General features: G+C 31.2%; 2 protein-coding genes across 2 annotated transcripts; one reads left to right on the top strand and one right to left on the bottom strand.

Annotated features, from left to right (window-relative positions):
- Positions 1-1,868: 1,868 nt before the first annotated feature.
- On the top strand, positions 1,869-5,182 carry LOC131630338 (protein IQ-DOMAIN 23-like). Its single transcript, XM_058901128.1, has 4 exons — positions 1,869-2,460; positions 3,501-3,698; positions 3,996-4,064; positions 4,220-5,182. The coding sequence occupies exons 1-4, from the start codon at positions 2,056-2,058 to the stop codon at positions 4,829-4,831; spliced, it is 1,284 nt and encodes a 427-aa protein (XP_058757111.1). The 5' UTR covers positions 1,869-2,055; the 3' UTR covers positions 4,832-5,182.
- Positions 5,183-22,544: 17,362 nt separating this feature from the next.
- LOC131630339 (RHOMBOID-like protein 3) lies at positions 22,545-25,680 on the bottom strand. The gene is made up of 5 exons (XM_058901129.1): positions 25,188-25,680; positions 24,399-24,562; positions 24,026-24,189; positions 23,127-23,377; positions 22,545-22,865 (listed from the first exon to the last, which is right to left on the bottom strand). The coding sequence occupies exons 1-5, from the start codon at positions 25,466-25,468 to the stop codon at positions 22,751-22,753; spliced, it is 975 nt and encodes a 324-aa protein (XP_058757112.1). The 5' UTR covers positions 25,469-25,680; the 3' UTR covers positions 22,545-22,750.
- Between the last annotated feature and the right edge of the window lie 422 nt (positions 25,681-26,102).

Consider the following 26,102-nt stretch of genomic DNA (forward strand, 5'->3'; position numbering starts at 1 on the left):
AAATTGTAATGATAGGTTTTACTTATATAAAAGTGAAGTCATCAAGCTTCAGAGTCGTCACTCTCAAATAGAAACCCTAACATCTTTTGTTCCACTTGGAGCGAATTCGTAATCATTTGTTGTACGTTATTCCATTCTTATTCAAGCTTATGGGTAACTCGTCCTCAAATGCTTCTTCAAATTAAAAGGTAATGATTTTTACATTCTGAAAATTGTTTCTGTATTTTATTCAAACTAAATCTTAGGTTTTTTTTCTCTCTTCCACATGTTAAAGTTGTTGTTTTCGAATATGCTTATCTTTTATGTTTTTACTTGCGGTTTATTCTTCCAAAATGTATACTATGTTGCTATGGAGAAACCGTACAAGAAGTACAAAGCTACTGTGTAATCTTCATCCGCCTTGTATACACATATGTTGATATTTTTTTCATAAATGTTCATACATAGTGTATGTCGTTGTTATTGTTGTGTTTTTGCCGTATGTTGTTATGTTGTTGTTGTTATGTTGCTATATTGTTATGTTGTTGTTGTTATGTTGCTATATTGTTATGTTATTGTGTTGTTATTGTTACAAGAACGTAACATTTCTAAGTCACAAAAAGAATGCTTCTTGTAACTTAGCAATGTTTTGTTTTTGTCAAACTTACAACATTAATTTCTCGTACACACACATACATTATATACATATCATACGTATAAAGTTTGAAATTAATCTCTCATCAAAGATTTACACCATGGGTTACACTCGTTCAATAACTTCACATAGGATAATTCTTTTCTAAAATCAACCGTTGAATTGAAACATATTATCATATAGATCATACGTATAAAGTTTGAAATTAATCTATAATAAATCATTATAGATTAAGTCAAAATAGACTTTCATATAACATTAATTTTGATGTAATTCGATAACATAATAAATCATTATAGATTAATCTCATTGATTTATCAAAAAATTATAAATTATTTAAATTGGTTTATCAAAACATGCTAAATAAAAATTAGAACGTAAAATAAAAATTATTTTAAATTTATGATAACTTAAATACATTAATAATAAATTAAAATAATTTAGTAAAAATATTATACTCTTTTTTATTAATTTTATTTTTATAATCACTTAATCAGTATGAAATGATCCATTATGATTAGGGATGAGAATAAGCCAGACCGACCTACTGGGCCTATGGCCTAACCTATATAAGGTCAGGCTAGATCAGACTTATTTAACAAAAAAGTCAGGTTTAGGTTTTTTTAAAAGCTTATTTTATAAAATAGGCCAGACTTAGGTTATTAAAAAAGCCTATGAAGTCTTATAGGTCGACCTATATTTTCATGTATATTAAAAATAGACTAAATAGATCAGCCTATATTTGCATGTATATTAGGAAAAAGGCTTAATAAACAAGCCTATATATGCATATATATATATATATATATATATATATATATATATATATATATATATATATATATATATATATATATATATATATATATATATATATATATATATATATTAGAACAAATGCTAAATAGGTCGACATATATATGCATATATAGGACGACTTATAAGGTTTATTAAATAATAAAGATTAATTGAAAACCATAACGAAAAATAGATTTTTAAATAGACTTTTAGCTCTTGCCAGACTTTCAAAAAAGTCAGGTCAGACAAAAAAAAAAGAATCTATCATAAACTGTGTGTCTTTCAAGTTTATCATATGGTAGACTCAGACTTTATAAAGTCTAGTCTAACCTATTTTCACCCTAATTATTATGATACGGAGTATTGATTTTAAAGCGGAAATTTTAATAAAATTTATTGAGAAAATGAAAACTTTAGCTACTCACTCATTCTATTTATTTTAGCAAGAGCGAGTGGTGAAGAGAGACATTGAATAGTGCATCGTGACAATAAATAATAAAGGAACATATTCCAAGGAAATACTCACAAACTCCAAACTCCTCAATTTAAGTGTTTCAAACTTCTTCAATCTTCCATTCCATTCTTTTTCCACCCTTCTCTCTCCCAATGATTTGAACATCACTATGGGTTTCCTCCGGCGACTTTTCGGCGGCAAAAAACACCACAATCCTCCGCCGGAAACCACCGCAAAAAAAGACAAGAAAACCTGGAGCTTAGCCAAAAACACCACAAGGGACAAAACCAACTCACTCTCGTTGAATAACCACAAAAATACTGACATTTCCGCTTCTCTTTCCGAAAACTATGATGCCAATAAACATGCAATTGCTGTAGCCGCCGCTACCGCCGCCGTAGCCGAAGCTGCACTCGCCGCCGCTCATGCTGCCGCCGAGGTTGTCAGACTGACGAGTAACACCGATTCCGAACATTCTGTGGTTACACCAAAAACTCCGAAGACTGGCCGGAGACGCTCGCCGGCGGAAGTTGATGCCGCCGTGAAGATACAGTCGGCGTTCCGAGGTTACTTGGTAAGTAAAACAATTTTTATTATATTTTCATTTTAAAATTTGTTTGTAATTATATATTAATTAAAAAATATTTAAATATAAATTTACAACATATCGAAAGAGTTTAATTGATATATACTTTCAGTCCATGTCAATTAAATTCATATCGAAAAGTACCAAAAATATTAAAGAACGTTAAAACGGGTAAGTACCAAAAATATTAAAGAACGTGAAAACGGGTAATTTAATTTTGTGTAAAAATATAATGGTTCACGTGTTTGGTGAATTATGATAGTTTCCTTTCCGGGACCAGAGAGTTATGTCTATTTGTACCAAAAAAAACAACACATAAAATGAAATAACACAGCGACAGAACATCATCAACCATGTTTTAGATAATGGTCCAAAGTGTTATAGGTTATTAGGGTTCCCTATTAATCAATGTAATTTGTGGGTAGCTACTGGTTTTGTTGTTGGTAGGGCATGAATATTTGTGGTGCATTGATATGTACTATACTTGTATTCTTGGGATTCAAATTTGATGGCCGTTAAAATAGTTTGCATTCACGCATTCAAGTATATCTGATCGTCCGATCGGATAAGATTGAATGATTTTAATTTAAAATAAATAATTTTGAGAAAATTAAAATTGTTTTTGTGTGAGTCGTGCGGTCAAGATCAAATGATTAATATCATCTTGACAGCCCGAATGAATGAAAACTCCGACTACAAAAGTTTCAAAGTATTATTGGTGGGGAAGCATAGGAAGCTTCAATGCATATAAAGTAGCCTAGATAATGGATGGCTTTTTCACAATGAATTTGTGTTTGCTAATGATTACATTCATAAGTTTTTTCAACTACATTTTCCCCCTTTTAATAATTCTATACCTTTTCAATCTTCCATACTTATTTGTTCCCTATCTTTTACTTTTATTTTAGGCTTAATTAATTTCAAGTTTTAGTGACTCTTAACACTTTCATTTTAGTGAGTACCATAATTAAAATGTTATATGATTTTTTTTTTCAATTTTCACTAACATTTTTATATAATTTTGAAAGGCAAGGAGGGCATTAAGAGCACTTAAAGCATTGGTGAAATTGCAAGCTTTGGTGAGAGGTCACATTGTAAGAAAGCAAACTGCGGACATGCTAAGACGAATGCAAACATTGGTGCGACTTCAGTCGCGTGCACGCGCAAGTCGCATGCACGTGTCTGATAGTATGCACTCCTTCAAGTCTTCACTTTCTCGTAATCCTGTAAGATCTCAAATATCTTCTATAAACTTATTTAATATAGCACCTAAATGCTATTTGACTTTTCAAAAAGCAATATTCTTTTATTAGTTGTCTTATTCTTATCTTAGTAAGTTGATGCTAACTTGTTAAAAAAGCAATGTAATGGTGTTTCACTTTCTTTTAACCTGTCATCTTTAAAAATGCCTTTCTCTCAATTTTTTTTTCTTTTCTCCATCATCTCACCAATAGTTGCAATTTGGAATCTCATGTAACATAACTTTACAACTTGTCATCTGATTTTTGCTTTGCATATTGCAGGTCCCCGATGATTATGAGCACCGACTTCGTGTCTATAGGACGAAATTTGACGGATCCTCCATCCTCAAGGTATTCATGATTCGTGCTCATAAATTTGACGGTATCTTAAATTTTGATACTTCAAATGCAAGCAATACAAGTTTGTTTTATTCTATGGTCTTGTAAATGATGGAACTGTAATTTGAATTTAACCTTGGACTGAAATTTTCATTTTGTACTTGTAGAGATGTAGTTCCAATGCAAATTTTAGGGACATGAACCTGGAACGAGCCCGATTCGGTTCGAATTGGTTAGACGGTTGGATGGATGAAAACACATGGAGCCAAGCCGGAGACACTTCATCGAAAATCATACATCTTGATGACGAAAAGAGTGATAAAATTCTTGAAGTAGATACTTGGAAGCCACATTTGAAATCACACCATAGTACTAGCACATCTTTTCAACATCATCATTCATCTTGTGATTACAATAATGAGAATTTTACAGTACACGAGTCACCGTCGAAACGTTCGCTAAAACCTCACAGTTCAAGTCTCTCTTATATGAAACATCAAAAAGATAAAGAAGAAGTAGCTTCATCACGAACAACCGATTATAGTCCTCAAGCGCTTTCGGCTTCTTCTAGACTTGAAAGTGGTTTGAGGAGAGGTCCTTTCACACCAACTAAAAGTGAGTCTTCATGGAGTTTTTTCAATGGTTACTCTGGTTGTCCTAGTTATATGGCAAATACTCAATCTTCTAGGGCTAAGGTTAGGTCACAAAGTGCTCCAAGACAAAGGCTAGAGTTTGAGAGAAACAGTGTTTCAACTACAAGATCTATTCAAGGTCTTTGAGGTCACATTGCAAGCTTTATGAATGAAAAAGAAAAAAGTATAAATATATTTTTAGTTCTTATAATCATTCTCGAATTTGGTTTTTAGTCATTTTACTAATTTTTTGTCTATACAAATTACACATGTTTTTACTCTCGGAAGAGATACTAAAAACATACAGTTTTTAATTTGTCTAGTAGACTAAAAATGAGTGTATAGAGACTAAAAACAAAAATGAAAAATGAAAATTTATAAGAACTATAAATACATTTAATCCTAAACAAATAACTTGATGTCACATTTGTTTTCTTCTGCTTTGTCTTCCAATGTATTAAAGTAGTTCTAAGGTGTAATTATTTAACATTTCGTTGACTCGTGATTTTATTTGACTTTAGTTTTGTTATGTTCAAATATTACAACTTGTTTTAAGTGTTTTCTTTATTAATGATGTATATCCTGGATATTCATCCCGGGATAGGGTGATATAAGGACTTCACCCTGAAGCATTTCGTTCTTTTGGACCTCACATTTAAGGAATTGTGTACGTCTTGGTCTTGGATATGTTGTTCCCAGAATTGAGCGATATAAGGACGACATCTTTAAGCGTTTTGACCCTTTGAGCCTCAGGTTTGGAGGACTGTGTACATCCTGAATATGCCATTATGGGATTGGGCGATATAAGACGTTGTCCTTTTGGACCTCACACTTAGGTGAACGTGTACATATTGGATATGCCATCACGGGATTGAGCGGTATAATAACGTCACCTTTAAACGCTTCGCAGCTTTGGACCTCATGCTTGGGGGACTGTGTGCATCCCGAATATACCATCTCGGGATTGGGCGGTATAAAGTCGTCACTCCAAATAGGGCTTAACACATGAGTGTCCCACCCTACCTTAAATTATTGAAGCGCTCTTCATTTGACCTGGGGGCGAGAAATCATCACATTCATATACGCCTTTATTAACAACTAAAGTTTGACGTCAATGTGTTCCCAAATTCTACGACCTAAAAAATCCGCATTGATGATCATTAATGAATATTTAAAATGTCTTAAACCCCTTCATCAAGAAATGGGTTTATATAAAATGGATTCAGAGAGGAATAACAACTCAAATCAAATACATACAACTTATCCATCGTGACTATTTTATGGCTATGTCTGATCAACTAAGGATTATCTTATTGGTGTTCTTTGCATAAACAAATGTTAATTTTTGAAATTCAAATTCATGAGAAGGTTTTTATTTAATAAACCGTTGATAGTGAATTAAATTCAATATGATATGTAAACATAACAAACTAAAGAAAAAGTGGCTATAAAATATTTTAGTAACAATTATAAGGGAAATGGAAGTTTAATGAATTTGTTTGTAAATGTATAAATTATAGTAATACTGATAATGTTTTAAAACACTCAAAAAATTTTGTACTTGTATATTTGCAAAGAATACATTAGAGGTGGTGCATGATTCACCAAAAGAGGAGTTGCTAGTCGTCCACCTATTGTTGTGTACGCTTGTTTATCATAACACTAGCCTATTTCTTGGTTATATCGCTCATTTATTGAAATATTCACCCATTTATGAAGACGTTGGAATGATGTCTCTCCACCTAGTAGCAGTACTCGAAAGGAAGTAAACAAAGAGGTTGTGTTCTTCAATACTATTGGGAAAATAACTACTCATTTCTCACGCTTCTGAAGGAGAAAATGACAGTTACTAATTTCATGGGTTCTAAAACTCAGGCTCAAGAGATTCTTATAAGGCTTAAATGCACCCTTGGTCCCTGTAAGTTAGCGAGTTTTTGATTTTTGTCCCTGTAAGTTTTTTTTGTTGGTATGAGTCCCTATATCTTACTTTTTGCTTGCGGTTTAGTCCCTAAAGCCAAAATTCGCAGTAAAATCTGCAGGTTTTCCTATGAATTTTCCTGCGGATTTTGATTTTAGGGACTAAAACAAACGCGAAAGTGAAATATAGGGACTCAGACCCAGAAAAAAAACTTACAGGGACGAAAATCAAAAACTCGCTAACTTACAGGGACCAAAGGTGCATTTAAGCCTTCTTATAAATACCTCAATCCTAAAGTTGAGAGAGACATTCAATTCACTCTAAAAATGCCATATACAGAGTTTTTCATCATCTCTGCATGAGCTTGCACTAACACCACAACAATATTAAAACCCTCTAACAACCCTACACAATTAGGGGTTGTCATTTATTATACCTTTAACTAGTACAATTAGCGTCGACGTGAGGCCTAAGTAAAATTGACCTGTGCCATTATTACTTTAGACGATTAGATTTCTACTCACATCTTCAACCTTCAACCCCTTCATCCAATATGGTGAACAAGAAGGAAACAACTCATTCCAACAACAGTATGGATTATGAGGACACCAGGGTAGAAATCATGTTGTCATGGATGACTTACATCATTAGAATTAGCCTTTAGAGGATAACGTCCTTCACATCTAAAAGCGGTAACAAGAGGTAGATCCTCTTGAGGAGACTAAAATCCTAGAACCCTAACCTCTCTCTGATGAAATATGGGGAGCTCCAGTGCGAGAGAACTTTAAGCCGCCATCGTTGGCCAAGTTTGATGGGCGCAGCGACCCCCAAAAACACATCACCTCCATCAATACACAAATGATAATTATTGAAACCTCTGATTCCTTGAAATGCAAGCTTCAATTTGGAACCTTCAAAGATGCATCATTAAGGTGGTACATGAGCCTATCGCGACTCTTTATCACCAGCTACCAGGACCTTGTAAATAAATTGGTTCATCAGTTTGCAGCGAGTAGGCACAGAAAGATGTTTACCACCTTCATGTTCAACATTCGCCAAGGGCCGAATGAATCTTTGAGGAGTGCCTCGCCCGCTTTAATGAGACAAATATCAAGGTCGTCCACTCGAACTAGGAGATATTTGTTAGAGTATTACAAATTGGATTGAGGGCTGGACAATTTAACGAGTGCCTCGCTCAGAGACCGCCAATAACTTTGTGCTTCTTGAGACAGACATTCAATTCACTCTAAAAAACACCATATATAGAGCTTTTCACCATCCCCGCGTGAGCTTTCTCTAACACAACAATAATCTTAAAATATTTTAATATCCCTACACAACTATGGGTTGTCACTTATTCTACTTTTAGCAAGTACAAGTTTGTATCTAAAAATACAAAATAGTTCAGAAAAACACGTGGGATGATTCTTCGTGGTTAAAGGTCATGTGAAGTTGCATCTTCGGGTTTCGAACATGTTAAGCATGTTATTAGTTTCCTCCTAGTTCTCAGAAGAGGGGGTAATATGCTAGATGAGTCTCTATTTGAGGGAAATACCTTGTTTCCCAAGAAAGTCGAAGCTAAATTTATCTCAAGTGATGAAGAATGTCTCGACACCAATCTTTATGATGAAGGGACTATTTATTGATTTTTTTTCATTTTCGTTTCCTCTACCTCCGATCCTTTTTCAATATGAGCTCAGGGGAGTCTTGGTTATCCATATGAGTTGGCTGAGTGTATTCCTTACATGACTAAGATGATGATGATATTGAACTGTCAATTTCTTACTCTAGACGGTACTCAGAAAATGAGGGAGGCACAACTCATTGGTGAATTGCAATAATTAAGGTATGAGGCTCAGCAAGACAATGAGACCTTCATCCTGGTCCAATTTAAACTTGATGAAGTCCATAAAAAACACGAAAAGAAGAATTATCGTTGATGTGAAAGTTTTGAGAAGGTTATTGTGATTCCCCGAAAGATTGAAAGGTATATTTTGTGGATCTATGTGCTTGCAAGTATTTTCAAGGCGATCCAAGGTGGTAAAGTTTGTTGATGTCAAAATGCAATCAACTAATAAGTTGTTTGGTTTTGATGATGACAACATAAAATATCAAATGATATCCAGTAAAGTCCTTATCTGTTGAAGGTAGCTCAAGCCATCGAAGATGCTCAAGATGTTTTATCAAGCTACCCTTTGAAGATGGTTTTGAAGATCATATCATCTCTTTAAAGTCAACACTGTAGTTAAACGATATTCAAGTGAAGACTTCTATTTCAAGGTTCACCGTGTAAGTACAACTTGCTATCTAAGAGGGGGTGAATTAGATTTTAAGACTTTTTTTGGTTATTTTAGGTATGTTCTTATGTTCTTATTTTTCTGAAAATATGTTGATGAATTTATGAAGTAAAGTTCAGAATTTAAATACAGAAAAGTAAAAAACACAATGACGTATACTGGTTCCCCTTTTCAACCAAGAGTATATCTAGTTCCCTCACACCCTGTGAGAGATTTTCACTATTGTTAAATCTTTGTACAAGCCTCACGCTAAGAATTATCCTACAATCTTCTAACAACAACAAAGAAGCATAATACTTTTTAATTTAAAAAAAAAAAACAATAACTATGGTGGACTTTGAATCTCCCCAATTCAAAGAATCTTTTTCAACACAAATAGAAAATATGGGCAAATGATATAGCTAATTTATGGGATCTAAGATTAAAATGTCCATATTAGATCCTTAGGAGACAACTTGATAGCCTACTCTCGTTCATTGAGAGATAGTCCTACCTTTTCCTTGTGGATAGTATTAGATGAGCAAGAAAAGAAGGAAGATAAAAGTAAAAGGAAGGTGACCTAGCCAGAGGGATCCTCACTTGTATTATGTTTAATTTCATAATATATTAGGAGTTAATTTAAGATTGTTGTTGAGTTATTGACGACTCAGTAAGTTATGTGGGAAGAGTGTGAGATATTCTGAAGGAATGTTCAAGTATGCTTGAACCGCGTAGAAGGGTAGAGAGTGATTTAATGGTTTAGATAAGAAATTCACTAAGATTAGTATCTCACCTCATAGGTATTCAGATTGGACTCGCAGCTTCTGACTTGACAATGAGCATTCGATGGAGCATTTTTTGATGTGTGGAAGAATTCGTCAATAGATGAAGTTTTAGTTATTATGATAATCAATACTAATTATTAATATCATTAGTTGTATTTTAGATATATGACTCGTAGATATTGCATTTTTTATATTAATTTTAAAAGAAAATTTAAATTTAAATTTTTTTATATAAAAATTAATTTATTCAATTTACCCTATATAAATGTATTCAAATCTAAATTATTTTATAAACAATTTTCTTTAAATTAGGATCTATTCATTCAAAACTGCTTAATCAAATCCTCGTAGGTATTGTAGCTAGCTATTTGGAAGTCAAAATTCATAATTGATGTGTTTTTCTTAGAACTCTTATTTGAATTTATTTCCTTTGTATAGTTCCTTACTTTATTTAGCAATGTGAATTCATGCTAGTTTTTTTCTTTCTTCATGCTTGTTTTATTGATCCTATAAGTGAATTAATAGACAGTATATCCTATCTTTATTTCTAGTTTATCCTTTCAGTGGTCCAATTTATTGATGATAAAGACATCTAACAAAAAGACAATAGTTAATGTGACATATGACAAGATTTCTACTACCCTCCTTCGTTTGTTCTGTAATGTTCCATTGTGGTTTTTTTTGTTTTGATATGATTTTCTTTCTTGTGACTGTCAGGGAATTTTTGCATTGAATGCTCTCTGTATGTAATTGAAGACAATTAGTTGTGAGAGTGATATAGTAGTAGTTGTTGTTTTCTGCCATTGGATTTAAGAACCGAAATTAGTGTATGAATTTAAATTCTCTAAGAGCAAAATAAGTCTCTTGAAATAAAAAGATAAAAGAAATATAGATAAAGTATGAACCACTAGAAAGTAGAAAGCAGTTGAATTAATTTTCACATACTTACTACCATGAGAAACTGAAAAAGAAAGAGGACATGTGAATCATATTGAAGGTGTGAGTGACAATATTCACATTCAACATATAACAAAATACTTTTTTTATATCAATTATTAGTTGATTCAGTGCTGATTGGCACTGAACTTGTTAGGGAAGATCAATAAGAAAATCGAACAAAGATTATGAATTATTATTTACACTTTTCTCCATTTTAGAACATTTTTGCTTATTTGTTATTTTGATTTATTTTTTAAAATATTACAAATTTTTGTTATATTCGTTTTTTCTAAATTGAAATATTACTTTTAACTTTGTATAACATAAGCAACCATTATTAAAGACTAAAACATAATTAAAATTGCAATTTTTTCAAAGTGATATTTTAAAAATTATTTTTATAAAAAGTATTTGAAATAGCTTCAAAATTAAGTGATTTTTTAAAATTTTAATATCTAAAAAATAATTTTTTTAAATTATGAAAAGTGATTTTTTAAAATTATATAATATTATAAAAATTATTTTAAAAAAAAAAAGCCTAATCAAAGAGGCCTTCCATTAGTGTAATTTTAGTGTAAGCAAAAGATATATTCACACGCATTTCTAAAAATTGTTTCATTAATTACACATTTAGATTATTTACAATGGACATGTTGAATAATTTATTAAGTAGTTGAATGAGTGTAATGGGATGTTGAATTGGGTGTTGAAAATGAGGTGGATTAAATTGTGTTGAATAACTTTAACATGTTGAATAAGAGAAAGTGGGGACCACTGAAAACTGACAAAATATTATTGGTTGTTGTAAGTTATTATATTTTTATTTTATCATAAACATTTGGGGTCAATTATTTTATAATAAATTATTCTTTTTAATTTTTTTATTTTTATCAAAATTCATCATTTTTTTCTATAAATAGATACTAGTTTCATTAGATTTGGACACAGAGAAAAGATCAACTTTCTTCTCTCTAATTTTCCTATATTTCGTATTTATTGCTTGCAAGGAAAAAAATTAATTAAGAATATAAAATTAAAAAAATAAAATAAAAATAAATTTTTAAATTATAAAAAAATTAAAATAAATTATTTAACTCTTAATTATTTTAATTTATTTTTAATAGATAATTTTTATTAATATATAATCACAAAAGTAAAAACATAAAAGAAAATAATAATATGAAATAAAAGTGATGGGGTAGGGTGTTGAATTTTATTAAACAAAATCATTGTAGTAAGTAAAAATTGAATGTGTGTTGAATTATTAGGTGGAAGAGAGAGATGATGATGTGGAGTGTAAAAAGTGAAAAGTAAGGTGTTGAATTTAAAAAATATTGTTGTTAGCCTTATGCATTACACCCTCCGTTTTTTATTATAAGTCGTTTTAGAAAAAAATTATATTTAAATATAAGTCGTTTTACAATTCCAATGAATAATTAATGCTACTTTTCCTATTATATCCTTAAATATTTATTATTCTCTCTCCTTTCAATTATATAAATTTATCTTCCATATGTCATTATTGAAGGATAATTTTGTAAAAACCTTCAAAATTTCTCATTTTTATACAACAATTATTAGGCCAGTTTGTTTCGGCTTTTAAAAAATGGATTTTTTCTTTGTAATTTGGAAAATAGATTTTTTAAAATCGTTTTTCAAAATATTACAAGTTTTTTTATATTCATTTTTTCTAAAAAGAAACACTCATTTTGATATCGTATAACATAAACATACATTATTAAGACCAAAATTTAGTCAAAATCTCAATTTTTTAAAAAAGTTGTATTTCAAAAATGATTTTTATGAAAATCTATTTGAAATAGCTTCAAAATTAAGTGATTTTTTGAAATTTTGATATCCAATTTTTTTTACCATTAATAGATGAAATACTTAAAATCACATTTTAAGGATAACTATTCAAACCAAAATTTTCATTTGAAGCTTTTATAAAAAGTTTCTTTGTAAAACTTTTTTATACAAAATTTTGTAACACTATAAAAATTATTTTTTAAAAAAGGCAAAACAAACGGGCCCATTATTTTTCTTAAGCTGTGTGAAAAGTCTAAAACGACTTATACTAAAAAACGGAGGGAATAAAACAATAGTAATAAATATCTCCATTTATTTTAAAAAATGAAGAGGATCTTTACTCGTCCAAACAGTACACACCTTTTCGATAACACATTTTTACTCATGGCTTTCTCAAAAAAATTAAAAAATTGTTAATTGCAAATATGAGTTTGTGTGGATAATTGAAATTTGGTTTACAATGTGTTAGTAATGTGGTTGTGCGAAACCTCAATTTTTTAAGTTTTTTTTATTAAGACACCACTAATTGTTTTGTCGTTTTTTCTCAGTTAGTTGATGGTTGTAGTTTTGGTAGAATAAAAACTATCGATTGCTTTGTCTTTTGTCTTATACTCCCTCCATTCTCTTTTATAAGTAAATTTTACTTTTTATAGATTCATTTAATAAATAATGTATTTAGTTTATATATAGTCCAAATACATCATTTATTGAATGAACTTAAAAAATAAATTTTGCTTATAAAAAAGAATAGAGAGAGTATTTCATAACTGTGTAAACTTTGACTTTAACGAGTAAAGATCTTCTCCATTTCTTAAAAGAAATAAAGATGTTTATTACTATGATTTTAATATATAAATATGTAACTAATATCACAATTTTTCAAAATGTGTACAAATATATTTTTTATTTACACGACTTCAACATAGCAAAGGTACTGACACATTTTAATTCTCATTTTTCTATTGTATTCGTCAACTTATGTATTTATTAAATTGATGTAGTATTATAGAGTACATGTCTAGTTGTTAAGAGGACAGCCTGTGTTTTTCGTTTTTGAATAATTGCACTTGTATACAGTTCTCATTTTTATGTGTTGAATGCATTATTTATCAACTTGATTCAGTTATTTCTCATGATTTCAATTTTTCCACTTTTACACACTATGGAGAGGAAAGCACAAATTGTTCTATTTGTTCGAGATATGTCTTATTCTAACATGTACTCCCTCCGTTTTTTTTTAAGTGTCGTTTTAGCAAAAAACTCTTCAACTAAAATAGTGGGTTGTTAAAGTTATTTTTTCTATTACACCCTTATTTATTTTTTCTTTTCCAATAAATTCAATCATACACTCTTTGTTTTTTCAATAACTAATTGAAAAAATAATTAATTTTATGAAAAATGTGAATTGGAGTTATTGAGAAAATAAGAGTATAATTGACAAATTATAACATTAAACTATAAAAACAACATTTAAATAGAAACACAAAATTTCTTCTAAAACGACACTTAAAAAGGAACGGAGGGAGTATAAAAGTACAGTGATTTGGTTTACTGTGAGATACATAGGGCCGATTCGTTGAAAAGAGTGAAATAATCCAATAATTGAAATATTTTATTAGTGGAATAGTTTTCCAAACTTGTCTAATTTAAACAGACAACCAGCATAACCAATTCAAGAGTACTAACAGGCCGCAAATATACGGCAATTATCAGAGTAGTAAAAAGTTATTGAATCTCAGAGATCAATGGTTGATTATCGAATTCTATCCTATCGATATAAAGCTAGAGCAATTGAGTGGTGGAAAAGGGACAAACTTAAGTGAAAAAATTTTTAAGTCAAAATGGCTTATTTAAAAAACACTTTTGGAAAACAGCTTAAATGTAAATAACTTGGGATTTAATCAACACAAATAGGATTTAGGGTCACAATTCTTTACTCTAACATCTATGTATGGTCGATCTACTTCTACTACAAGAAATCTTGCTCGGATTATATAAAAATAGATTTTATAGACAACACCTACTTTCGCAGCGTGCTGTCTTATTTTCGATGAATAATTTGTCAGCTTTCGCCTTTTCAAATTATTAATCGAAAACTCATTAATATTGCGCAGCTATTAAGATGAAACTTTTCTCAACTTCGTTCGAGCACTTTCGCGTCATCGAACTTAGTTGTTTAAAAACTTGTTGTTTAGTATTGATACAAGTCCTTTCGGATCATTATCAATACCCGAGAACTCTTTTACTTTCATAACAAGAGCTGGTAGAAAACTCGGGTTTTAAAATAAACGCCCTTTGAATTCTTGTAATTGATTAAAACAACCATATACAGAGGGTTATGAGTTAGGTCTCATGACTCTTAATCCCTAAAGAACTACTCATTCATGGTGAGAGATAAAGAAATCAATTGGATTATAGCAATTGCATACATGATTGATTCAACTGTAAAGAAAGCAATATTAAAAATAAGACTTTGACAAAATGAAATACTTGAATATATGAAAACTTCAGATCCAACTGCTCCAATGGAGCCTTTTACAAAATGATGAAAATACTTGCAGAGATAAATTGTATGATAAAATAGAAAATACAATAGACCAAAAATATCCTGGACTTTAAGCCTAATCAAATAAGATCCTTTTTCTTACAAAATATTCAGTTTAAATAGAAAATACAATAGACCAAAAATATCTTGGACTTCAAGCCTAATCGAATTAGATCGTAAAATGCCAAAAGTTCCAAAACAGCTGCAAATCACGACAAAAAGGAAAGAATTGAAGTTTGGTACCTCTACCTGTTACGGTCCGTAACAACTATTATGGGAACAGGCCTTTGGAAATTGGCCTAGAAGCTTTGAACAAAGGGTAAGCTGGCATCATGATGTTACGGCCCGTAATGGCCATTACGGGTGGCCGTAACAACTCCCTGACTTTTGTATGGGGATTTTCGATCTTTCTCACTTTTTGAGTTTCTTTCAATTTCTACCCTTTTATCGTCCGAAATGCTTATTAAGGCCCGAAAACAACAAAAGCAAAATACCAAAACATAAAGCATAACAAAATGAAAGAAAATCAAAAAAAGGCGATGAAATAGTAAAGCAAACAACATATAAAAACCATTTATCAAATTCCTCCAAACTTACATCGTCGTTTGTCATAGAGCAACAAAGCTTGCAAAGCATGTCTTTGGATCAAGAAAACCAACAAATGAAAAGAGCTCATGAAAGATAAAGCATGTCGGTACTCATACGTGAGTTTATACGTGAGTTTTTGCTCAAAATGGTTGAGGGTTAGTTCTTCTGGTACTCATATGACGCCAAGAATTTTTGTGAGAACCCTAACCGTAATGACTACGGACCTAAGCTTCCCTTTTTGGATACCTCTCTAACTATGCTTTATACTTAAGTCTCATCTCTGACTTTCCTCCCTTTTCATTCGGACAATCAATTTAAGGTAATGAGAATTATGATAATCCAATGTGCTTATATCTTAATCAGGGGTGGCAAAACGAGTCCGGCCCGTTGGGCATGCCCGTTTTGCCAGCACTTTTGTGCAGGACGAGCCAAGGTTTTAGGCCCTCACCCTCTAGTGTGATTGCCCCTCCCCTCCCCCATTTTTTATGCGGGCACGGACATTAATATAAATTTTGCATTTTTAGGCTTAAAAAGTGTAGTGCCCGCAGGCTTAGCCCGCCTTGCCTTCACTTTTTGTGGGGCGGATCAAGGTTTTAGGTCCGCACCCTTATCTATGACCGTCTCGCCCTATTTTTTACGGACTTTTGCGGGACAGGCTTAAATGAAGCGGGCATGTCCGTTTGCCACCCCTGGTCTTAATTCATCCGACTTCAAAGTTTAAGCATATTAAATTATATTGGGATATTACAGTTATGCTTGTTGATGTTTTTGTTAAGCATGTAATTAGCATAGTTTAGGACTTCCTCGGGATAAATATTAGTGTATTCGAAGACTTCTTTATTTCTGGCCCATCAAATTCAATTGATACATGTGATTACCTTTTCTATGATTTTTTTTTTATCTTTCATTTCTATTGTGTAGATACCATGATTTGAGCGACTTATCCTAAAACATGTAATTAGTAGAAGAAAAAATTGTACTATTATATGATATAAAAAAACCTTAAATAAAAAATAACGTTTTCAAAAAATAATAATAAAGTAAAATAACTAATCTATTGAAATTATAACATAATTAAAATTATTATAAAAAATTTCAAAAATATGAATGAAGTGACTTATACGATTAGACTTTAACAAAGTCTGGTCTACCCGTAATTTTAACCATTAGGTTAAATAATCTTCCATCTCATCTTCCTCCATATCATGTTCTTCCTTCTAACAACATCCAACCATCACTCATTATTATCACCATTAAACCTTTCCAACAATTCTCATACCTTTCATCTCAAACAGAAAATCTTCATTCAAGACTTTGCTCCAAATTCACCATCATCCCCTTCATTCTACAACTTTCAGGAGAAACACAAAATAGAAAACCACCGCACCCTGATAAAAAAACTATTTTTAGTCCTTCTTTCTTTATTTACAATAACACATAATATTCAGAAGAAAATAAATAATATAATCTAACATTCGTATTTGCAAAACTAACTAAATGGTTCCCGTTGAATATTACTGGTGTGAAGGATGCTAATACATTCTCCTCACATAACCAATTTCCAAATCCGAATTTGGTTGCGACGATCATTTTATTTTTATTTTTAGGGTTTTATCGATATTTTCCCTTTCCTTTTGTAATAAATAAACTTCGGTGGAGACTCTGTTGTATTTCGAGCATTCGTGCGCTCTGGTATTTTTTGCGCCGCGACAGCTAACGACTCTGCTAGGGACATGAATCTAGAGATTCAAGTCTAGTTTATTTAGCTTTGTGATGAATGTTAGCTTTATATATATATATATATATATATATATATATATATATATATATATATATATATATATATATATATATATATATATAAAATTACTTATTATTTTTAACCATTAGATTGAGAACAATCAATGGTCAAGATTTGGAGTAAGTTATAATAACTTACTCCTGGAGTAAATATATCCCTCCTCATATATATATATATATATATATATATAAGTTATTATAACTTACTCCAAATCTTGACCATTGATTGTTCTCAATCTAATGGTTAAAAATAATAAGTAATTTTATATATATATATATATATATATATATATATATATATATATATATATATATATATATATATATATATATATATATATATATATATATAAGGACGTATCAAATGAGAACTTTGGCTATAATGAGAACTGAGAATTTTTAATAGTAACCATTGGATTTGAATTAATGGCTCAGATATACCTTATATTTTAAAATATTTAATTAATGTTTAAGTAAACAAGATATTTATGTAATATGTATTTAAAATATAACGTAAATCTGAGCCATTTGAATTAATGGCTCAGATTTACCTTATATTTTAAAATATTTAATTAATGTTTAAGTAAACAAGATATTTATGTAATATGTATTTAAAATATAACGTAAATCTGAGCCATTAATTCAAATCCAATGGTTATTATTAAAAGTTCTCAGTTCTCATTATAGCCAAAGTTCTCATTTGATACGTCCTATATATATATATATATATATATATATATATATATATATATATATATATATATATATATATATATATATATATATATATATATATATATGTGTGTGGAGGGTTATATTTACTCCAGAGTAAGTTATTATAACTTACTCCGAATCTAGACCATCGATTTTTTTCAATCTAGTGGTTAAAAATAATAAGTTATTAAATGTGGAGAGAGAAAACTATTACTTATTATTTTTAACCATTAGATTGAGAAGAATCAATGGTCTAGATCAGGAGTAAGTAAATATAACTCTCCCCTATATATATATATATATATATATATATATATATATATATATATATATATATATATATATATATAAAAACTGTGGGAAAATGGTCGACATATTTTTCTATATATATACACTCCCTCTGGCCATTATTATGAGTAAATATTCTCTTTTTAAGTTCATTGAATAATGAATGTATTTGATCTTTTATGTAGACTAGGTACATTCATTATTCAATGAACCTAAAAAAAATCTTTGCTTATAATAATGACCAGAGGGATTTATATATATACAGTAGAAACTCTTTATATTAATATTCGGTAAATTAATAAACTCTCTAAAATAATAAATTTGTCCAGTCCCGACTTGGGCCAATGTAAAAAATTGAAAAACTCGATAAAATAATAAGATAATAATTTTTCGGAAGATCCCTTTATAATTTTCGGTCCCAAAAAAATCATAAATTAATAATTCATAGAAACTGAAAAAAAAAATACATTACACTCTATTGCATTATGATTCAATAGTTGTCTGTTTTCTTTTAAGAATACATTGAACACATTTGTTTCTCTTGTTTATATTTACTGTACTTCAAAAGTCATTAGTGATTTCCAATGCATATGAACACAGTAGTTACTAATTTACGTTGAGTCTCAAGGTTCGGTGCAACGTAATTCTAAGAGGCATAGACTAATTTGATTTTTTGTTTGGTATGTACAGTATAATTACTAAAAAAACTCTTTAAATTAATAATTATTAATTTATCGATAAATTAATAACTCTCTAAATTAATAAATTTCTCAGGTCCTGACATTATTAATTTAAAGAGTTTCTACTGTATATATATATAATGAAAAGTTGTAGGAAAATATATTTTATGTATTTTGTTGCGGGTTCGGGTTTGGGTGAAAAAACCCGAACCCAACAGGTGTGGGCGTGGGTGTTATTTTGTCACCCGAATAACCTTTGGGTTCGGGTTCAGATGGTGAGTTTGGGTGGTGATTTCGGGTGCGGGTTTGGGTAGTGTGAAACCCGCACCCGATCCTACCCGTTGCCATCCCTATCTGGGGGATTGAGAAATGTTATTTGAGTCAAGCTCTTCATCCGAGCTTTGAGAAAAAACCTCTAGTTTAGGATCAATTGTTGCATAGTGTTAGTCCCCAAGGTGTACACCTTGTATGGATAACATGAAGACTCCACCTAGAATAGATCTTCTTCGTGAAGTTTATCATAAAACGGCTAGCATGTTGCATGTCAAAATTCCAATTAAGGTTAGTGACTCTGGGAAGTCTTGTAGAACTATTCTTTATTATGGTGGTTGTGTAGTGTTGATCCTCGAGGTGACACTTTGTATAGTTAACATGAAGACCCCGCATAGAGTAGATCTCTTTCAAACAGTTTTTCATAAAATGGCTAGCCTGTTGCATGACGAATCTCTAATTGAGATTCGTGACTCTAGGAACCTTTTGTCATAAATCCTAGAGCCAACCTTGTGAAGGGTTTGGGTAAAAAACTTAGAAACTATCCTATCATAAGGAGCCTCCCAAAATAGTTTAGTTAGCTAGATAATTCGAGTAACGCGGCATGGAATGCCTAGAGTGCCATACCAGTAGCCATTGACCGCTCATTATTCAAATCAGCATGCCTAGGACCAAGATATTAGAATTTGCATCTAAACAAGCATAGGCCTCGAAATAATTTGGAAGGAAGGAATGCTCCCCTTGACCCAATTTCTATGAAATACAGTCAACTTCTGCCACAATTGATTCAAAGCTTGCTGGTGGTTCCTAGATCTCGTAAGTCGATACCATAACCATTCCTACCTGGGTATCATTTTGATGTGCAATGTGAATATCATTTCAGATCAGTGGGGCACTCGACCGAGTACTGCAGAGCTTTCAAAGCTAGAGTACAACAGTTGATCGACAACAAGTACTTAACATTTAAAGAAGGAAACTTGGTGAACGCTAACCTCTCTTCCGAGTGAGTGTAAAGACTTCGGGAAGTATCTCCTCAAAGCCGGTAAATCAGACAAGAAAGCTCATCCTTGAATCTGATGATCATTAGGCCATTTATATCATTTGCATTTATGATTTCTTTGTTTTCCAAGTACTATTTGCTTTTTAACATTGTTGTTTCTTAATGGTAATATTTATGAAATAGGCATGCAATTTTTTGAATTACTCCTTTCGTGTTCACTCATTCTTTTATCGCACAAAAACATAAATATCTCTCTATTTCACTTTTCTTTATCAAACTTTTGTTTAAGCAAAGATTGGAAGGAGACTGATGAAAAATACCCAAAATTACTAACGTTATGTTTTCGAATAAAACTTTGCTAATGATGTAAGGTATTGTTTAAATTCCTAAACACCAAGCAACCCATTTGAGTTTAGAAGTTGGTGTTTCTTTTAGTGTAACCCTCACGCTTAACCAGGGACAGGGTAGTTTTTCGATTAATTTTGCTTTGCATTTAAATTTCAAGAGAATCATTCAAAACACTTGCTAATAAGAGGTTCAACCACATCTTTTTCCTCAAACATATCATGAAGTGTCGAAGAAGTTTATAATGGTTGTTCTTCACGAACCATTAACGTGGCAGTCACGAAAATCAAGCGAACAAATTTCTCAAAAATTGTTCCCAAAAATTGAAAAAAGAGTCCGCTAAGTCGAGAACTTGAAAAAATGATTTAGGCAAAAATTAGGGCATTCCACCGGACTGAAAATTTAAAAAAGTGATCCAGTATATAAAAAAAAGGTCACCATAATCGTTAACAAAACCAAAATTAACAAGATCAGGTGACTATCATATCACAAACAAAAAAACAAAAATTAGGTGACTGTCACTTCAAGAAAAATCTCATTGGTTCTCTAACCATCAAATCTTCACCTTCAAAATTCTCTTGAAAATTGAATGTGTGTGTCGAATTAACTAACGTAGGTCCGAAAATTTTCAAGAAGAATGAGCTTATGAAGTATGTTCCCAACAATTAGAGGAGATATTCTTGTCATAATCGAATTGTCTCAAGATTTGTTGATTGACTAGCTATCTTTTATATTAAATGAATGAGTCATCCACCACGATCTCTAATGAGTCAAAGTCGGACTACATGTTTCGATGTTATAGGCAAAAAGTATGACATCTTTCAAAGAGGAGATAGATGAAGTTATAAATATCTAACTCAAAAATTAATTTGAGGTATCGTTTATTCACAAATCAAAAACTTAAAGATCACTTACTTAACTTATAGAAGACAATGTCACTTCTATTATACTCACCACAAACACAAGGCTTTTTTTAACCCCTCTACCTACATACTCACGTTTGAGGATCCCAAACATACAACCAAACATGCACTGAATGGACAAACATAAAGAAGAAAATGTATTAAAAACATTCTCTAGTTTTATTTAAAAGAAAAAATATTATTTTTAAATACATTAAATAATTAATGGTAGTAAGTGGCACCTATACTCCTTTCACTTGCTGGTTGCTGCAATCTTTGTGTCAAGTTTTGAAACTCAACTCTCATGTATGATTAAGAGTTTATTTGATTTACTTGTGTAAAATAATTTTTTTTAATTTCTTTATTTGATTTAATTTTGTTAAACTATTTTTTAATTTTTAAAATTTAAAATAATAAAATTTATTCGATTATCTAATTTTACAACAAAAAAAAAAATCATGCTAAACAACTAAAATAAATTTTAGATGGTTTGATTTTTTAGTTTTAAAAATTTGAAAGAAAAGTAATATAATTTTCTTTAATAAAAAATTTATAATAATATGTAACTTTAAAAGGTAAAAAGAAATGCATCGATGAAACAAAATTTTCAATTGTTTTTCTTTAAAACAATTCTTAAAATATGATTTGCACACATTTGTTGTTTTACTTTTAAAATAGATTTGAAAACTAAAAAAAACATAACTCTTCCAAATATATGCTAATTTTTTTCTTCAATTTTCACTTAAATTTTTATTTGATTTTATAAGGCAAGAGAGTACTAAGAGCACTTAAAGCATTAGTTAAAATGTATGAATATATGAATATCATTATTTATATGGTTGAATGATATATGAATATCTGTATTACATGTAATAGATTCAAATGTATTTGTGTTGGTTAAAAATTATAAATTAGCAACTATATTGTTATTGTCAAATAATAACAATAGCAACATTGTTAGTTTGTTTGTTAATGCGAAATAAACAAGTAAATACACAATATTTCACTCTTGTGCAACAAGAAACTCAGCTAGAATATATATTATTGAAATAGAAACTTCATGTACAAATAAATTCAATTCCTTTATATATGTATGTTTATAGGCCCACATAAATCCAAACACAAACTAATAGCTGATTCTTATAAGGAATTAACCAAAAAAATAATCTGTAAAAGTCATAGCTATACATAAAAGAACAAGAAAAGTTTAACCGTCACTGCATTTCCATTTTGAAGTTGGAACACATGTTAGGTAGTGACACCAATGGCAGTGATCGTATCCGTTTTCGCCCCGCAATAGCATCAGTAAACCAATGAATAACCTACCATTCAATTCAACAAATGAATACAGTGATTAGATATAAGATATAACGTCTACTTTGTGATTACTAGAGTAATGCACGAGTCGATGACAGATTGTAAATTCAGCAAGAAAATTGGTTTTGATATCAGTTAGTAATAGCAATATTGTACAGCTTGGTTCACAAAGAGTCGGTTCGGTTCGGTTCAAAAAGTCACAATTCAGTTTTCTGTAAAGGTAGTTCTCGTTTGGTTACTAATGAGGAATCGAGAAAGGAACTTACCCGGCAATCACTAGAATAAGAGAGAGAATCCATAGAACATATTGGTAAACCTTGTATTTGGACTTGAGACGAGCACCGGGAGGAATATGTCTCTGTGCTAACCACCCAAATTGAGGACGGGGGAGGAAAACAAAACCAAGGAGAAATCCTGTCAAGAATCCCCCAATATGAGCAAAATTGTCGACATGTGGCAACATTCCAATCGCAAGATTGATGACAACAATAAACAAAAGTGTGACCAAAGCAGCTACCTGCAAGGTACAGGAAAATGGTGTTAGAAATGAAATATAGCCCTACTATAGTATATAGGAAATAACTACGAAGCACAGACACAAACAGGGACACCGGACACGACACCGAAACGTTAATACCGGTAATAATTTGAAAAAAATGAATAAATCGAATGTAATACAAGTTTCCGTGTTGTGTCGCTGTCAGACACTGGCACACCTTTTTTCAGAGGTGTCGGTGTTACAGAGAAGAAATAAAATACTACGCAGATATAAGAGGTCTAATATACTTGAAAAGTTTAACCAAACTCGTATAGCATAAGCCCTATCATGTAAGTGCTTTTGTAAAAGATATTTCTAGAGCAAAAGGTAAAATAGTCAAATTGTTTCCGTATAAGCTATATCTTAGAGAGCTTGCGAAAATAAGCTTAAAACAGCTTATGGAAATGTCGTAAGACGTTTCTATAAGCTCTTCCAAACAATCTTACAAGTGTTTATGTCAGTATATAACATCAAATAAGTCAATCCAAACAAATTTGCAATGCAAAAGTGGCAACTTTGAGTATCATACCTCATAAGTGCTTTTCAATTTTCATATTATCGAAATAACAGCATCCAGAATGCATAAATAGGATATGGAACAAATTATCAATCATTAACTACACTCACTTTATTGGTATAAATAGTCCAGTTTGTGATAAGTTCTGAAAGCATCGCTCCAAGAAGTCCAAAAAGAGCGCCAGAAGCACCAACGGAGATGTTGTTTCTAATGAATAGAGAAGATAGGATACTCCCACCGAATCCAGATATAAGGTAAATGATTCCTATCCTCACTGCAAATATTTCGATAAAATGCCCGGTCATAACCCTTTATAATGCAGAACTTGAACAAATAAACTCGTCAAGTAAATAAGCTTGCAGATAGATATAAAACTGTTAAGTTAAATATTCTTCGTTGAACAAACAACAATTTTCCCCTATCTGCAATTAACAATATTGAATTAACTGCTTAAATGAATGGATGATAAAAATAGAGACGTACCAAACCCAAATTGTTGTTCAAGGCGAATGCCAATGAAGACCAGACTTAACATGTTTGCTGCCAAATGAATAATTCCAGCATGTAACCATATGCATGTGATAAGTCTCCATCCTTGGTGCTGATTCACAACAGCATCCCACTTAAGAGCTCCCATCTTCGTTAATCTTCAAAAAATCAACCAAAAAAATTGATGAATAAATCAAATGTTCTTCAAAATCTATAGTACCATACTGCATAAGAGTTCAGGCAAAGAACTCTAGCTCAAACCAGGACTCTCTCTAGGACTGTCTTAAAGGGAGTGTAAGAAGAGCTACCGTGCACAGCCTCAAATTTGTCACGGTTAAATTGTGGCAAAATAGGACATCATAATAAGTTAAGTTTGTCAGAGTTAACTCATGACTATATAAGGCCCCTAGTTATTTTGTTACGGTTGAACTATAGCTAACCTACTCAGAACATCCAAAAATTTAAGACAGACCTAGCTCAAACAATCACAAAATTACTAAGAAAAGACATATTTAAGGATGTTTGTGCAATTTTGATGCATTAAGGGACTATAACAACAATGTCTCAACAAACTAATGGGAATGTGAAATAATAAACCCATAAATCAGATCAAGCTAAAATCAGAAACAAGAAACCCCCAAATTCAATTCACTAAACCAAACAAATTTTCATCTAAGAAACCCTAAACCTAAAATAAATTCAAAATCAAAGCCACCTAGTACATGCAAATCTAATCAAGAGTATGGAAGAAACAAAAAAAAAAAACAGTAATTGAAGTCTTACGTTAAAGAAGAAGGACCAAACAAAGGATTCTCTCTGGTAGGCTGAAAAGAGAATCTCCCAAGGAACTTAAAGACACAATCACCTTCAACCGCATGAGGTTTACGAGGACAATCATTAATATACATGGCTAGAATGAAAATAACAAGATTAGCGACAACAAACATAGGAACAAGCCATGATGTCCAGCTAGTTTCTGGATCATAAACACGCGAAGGAGGAGGAGGAACAGAAGAAGAATAGCTCTTGTTTGCCCCTTCTCTCTCTAGATCTCTACCAGCCATTTTCTCACTCTCTCTAGATAGAACCCAGAGAGACAAGTTTCGAAATTTATGGACAAGGGTTGGGTTGTGGAGAAGATGGAAGGTGGGTTTGGTGAGAGAGGGTTTCAATAAGAAAAGAAAAAGACAGGATCAGCAAGTAGTGGAAGAAGACATGTTTCAGGTTTGTAGAATGTAACTGTCACCTTAATTGCAAACTTGGAGTAGATGGTAAGTTCCACGAATAATAGAAATACAAATAAATAAATTGAATCATCATTCTTATTGTAAAAAAAAAATGTTAATTATTTTTAGTATAGTCAAGAAACTCAATAATGTGTCTGGGTAATTCTGAGTCATTAGATTTTAAAATAAATTGTGAAAATTATGTGTCATTTTTTTCTTTCTCCTTCATTATTAAATTAGAGGATTTCTCAATTCACCCCTTGAATTTCTTAGGATGGTATTTCTGGCCATTTCTTGTAGAATCCTATTCTTTCGCTCTACAACTCCATTTTGCTGTGGAGTTCTAGGGCAAGAGAAATCATGGGCAATACCATTTTCTTTGAGGAACTCCTCAAAGAATCTGTTCTCAAATTCGCCACCATGATCACTTCTGACCTTTATGATTTTGTACTCCTTCTCCGATTGAATCTGA

This window comes from Vicia villosa, unplaced genomic scaffold (genome assembly GCF_029867415.1).
Source record: "Vicia villosa cultivar HV-30 ecotype Madison, WI unplaced genomic scaffold, Vvil1.0 ctg.000673F_1_1, whole genome shotgun sequence".
Lineage (NCBI taxonomy): Eukaryota > Viridiplantae > Streptophyta > Magnoliopsida > Fabales > Fabaceae > Vicia > Vicia villosa.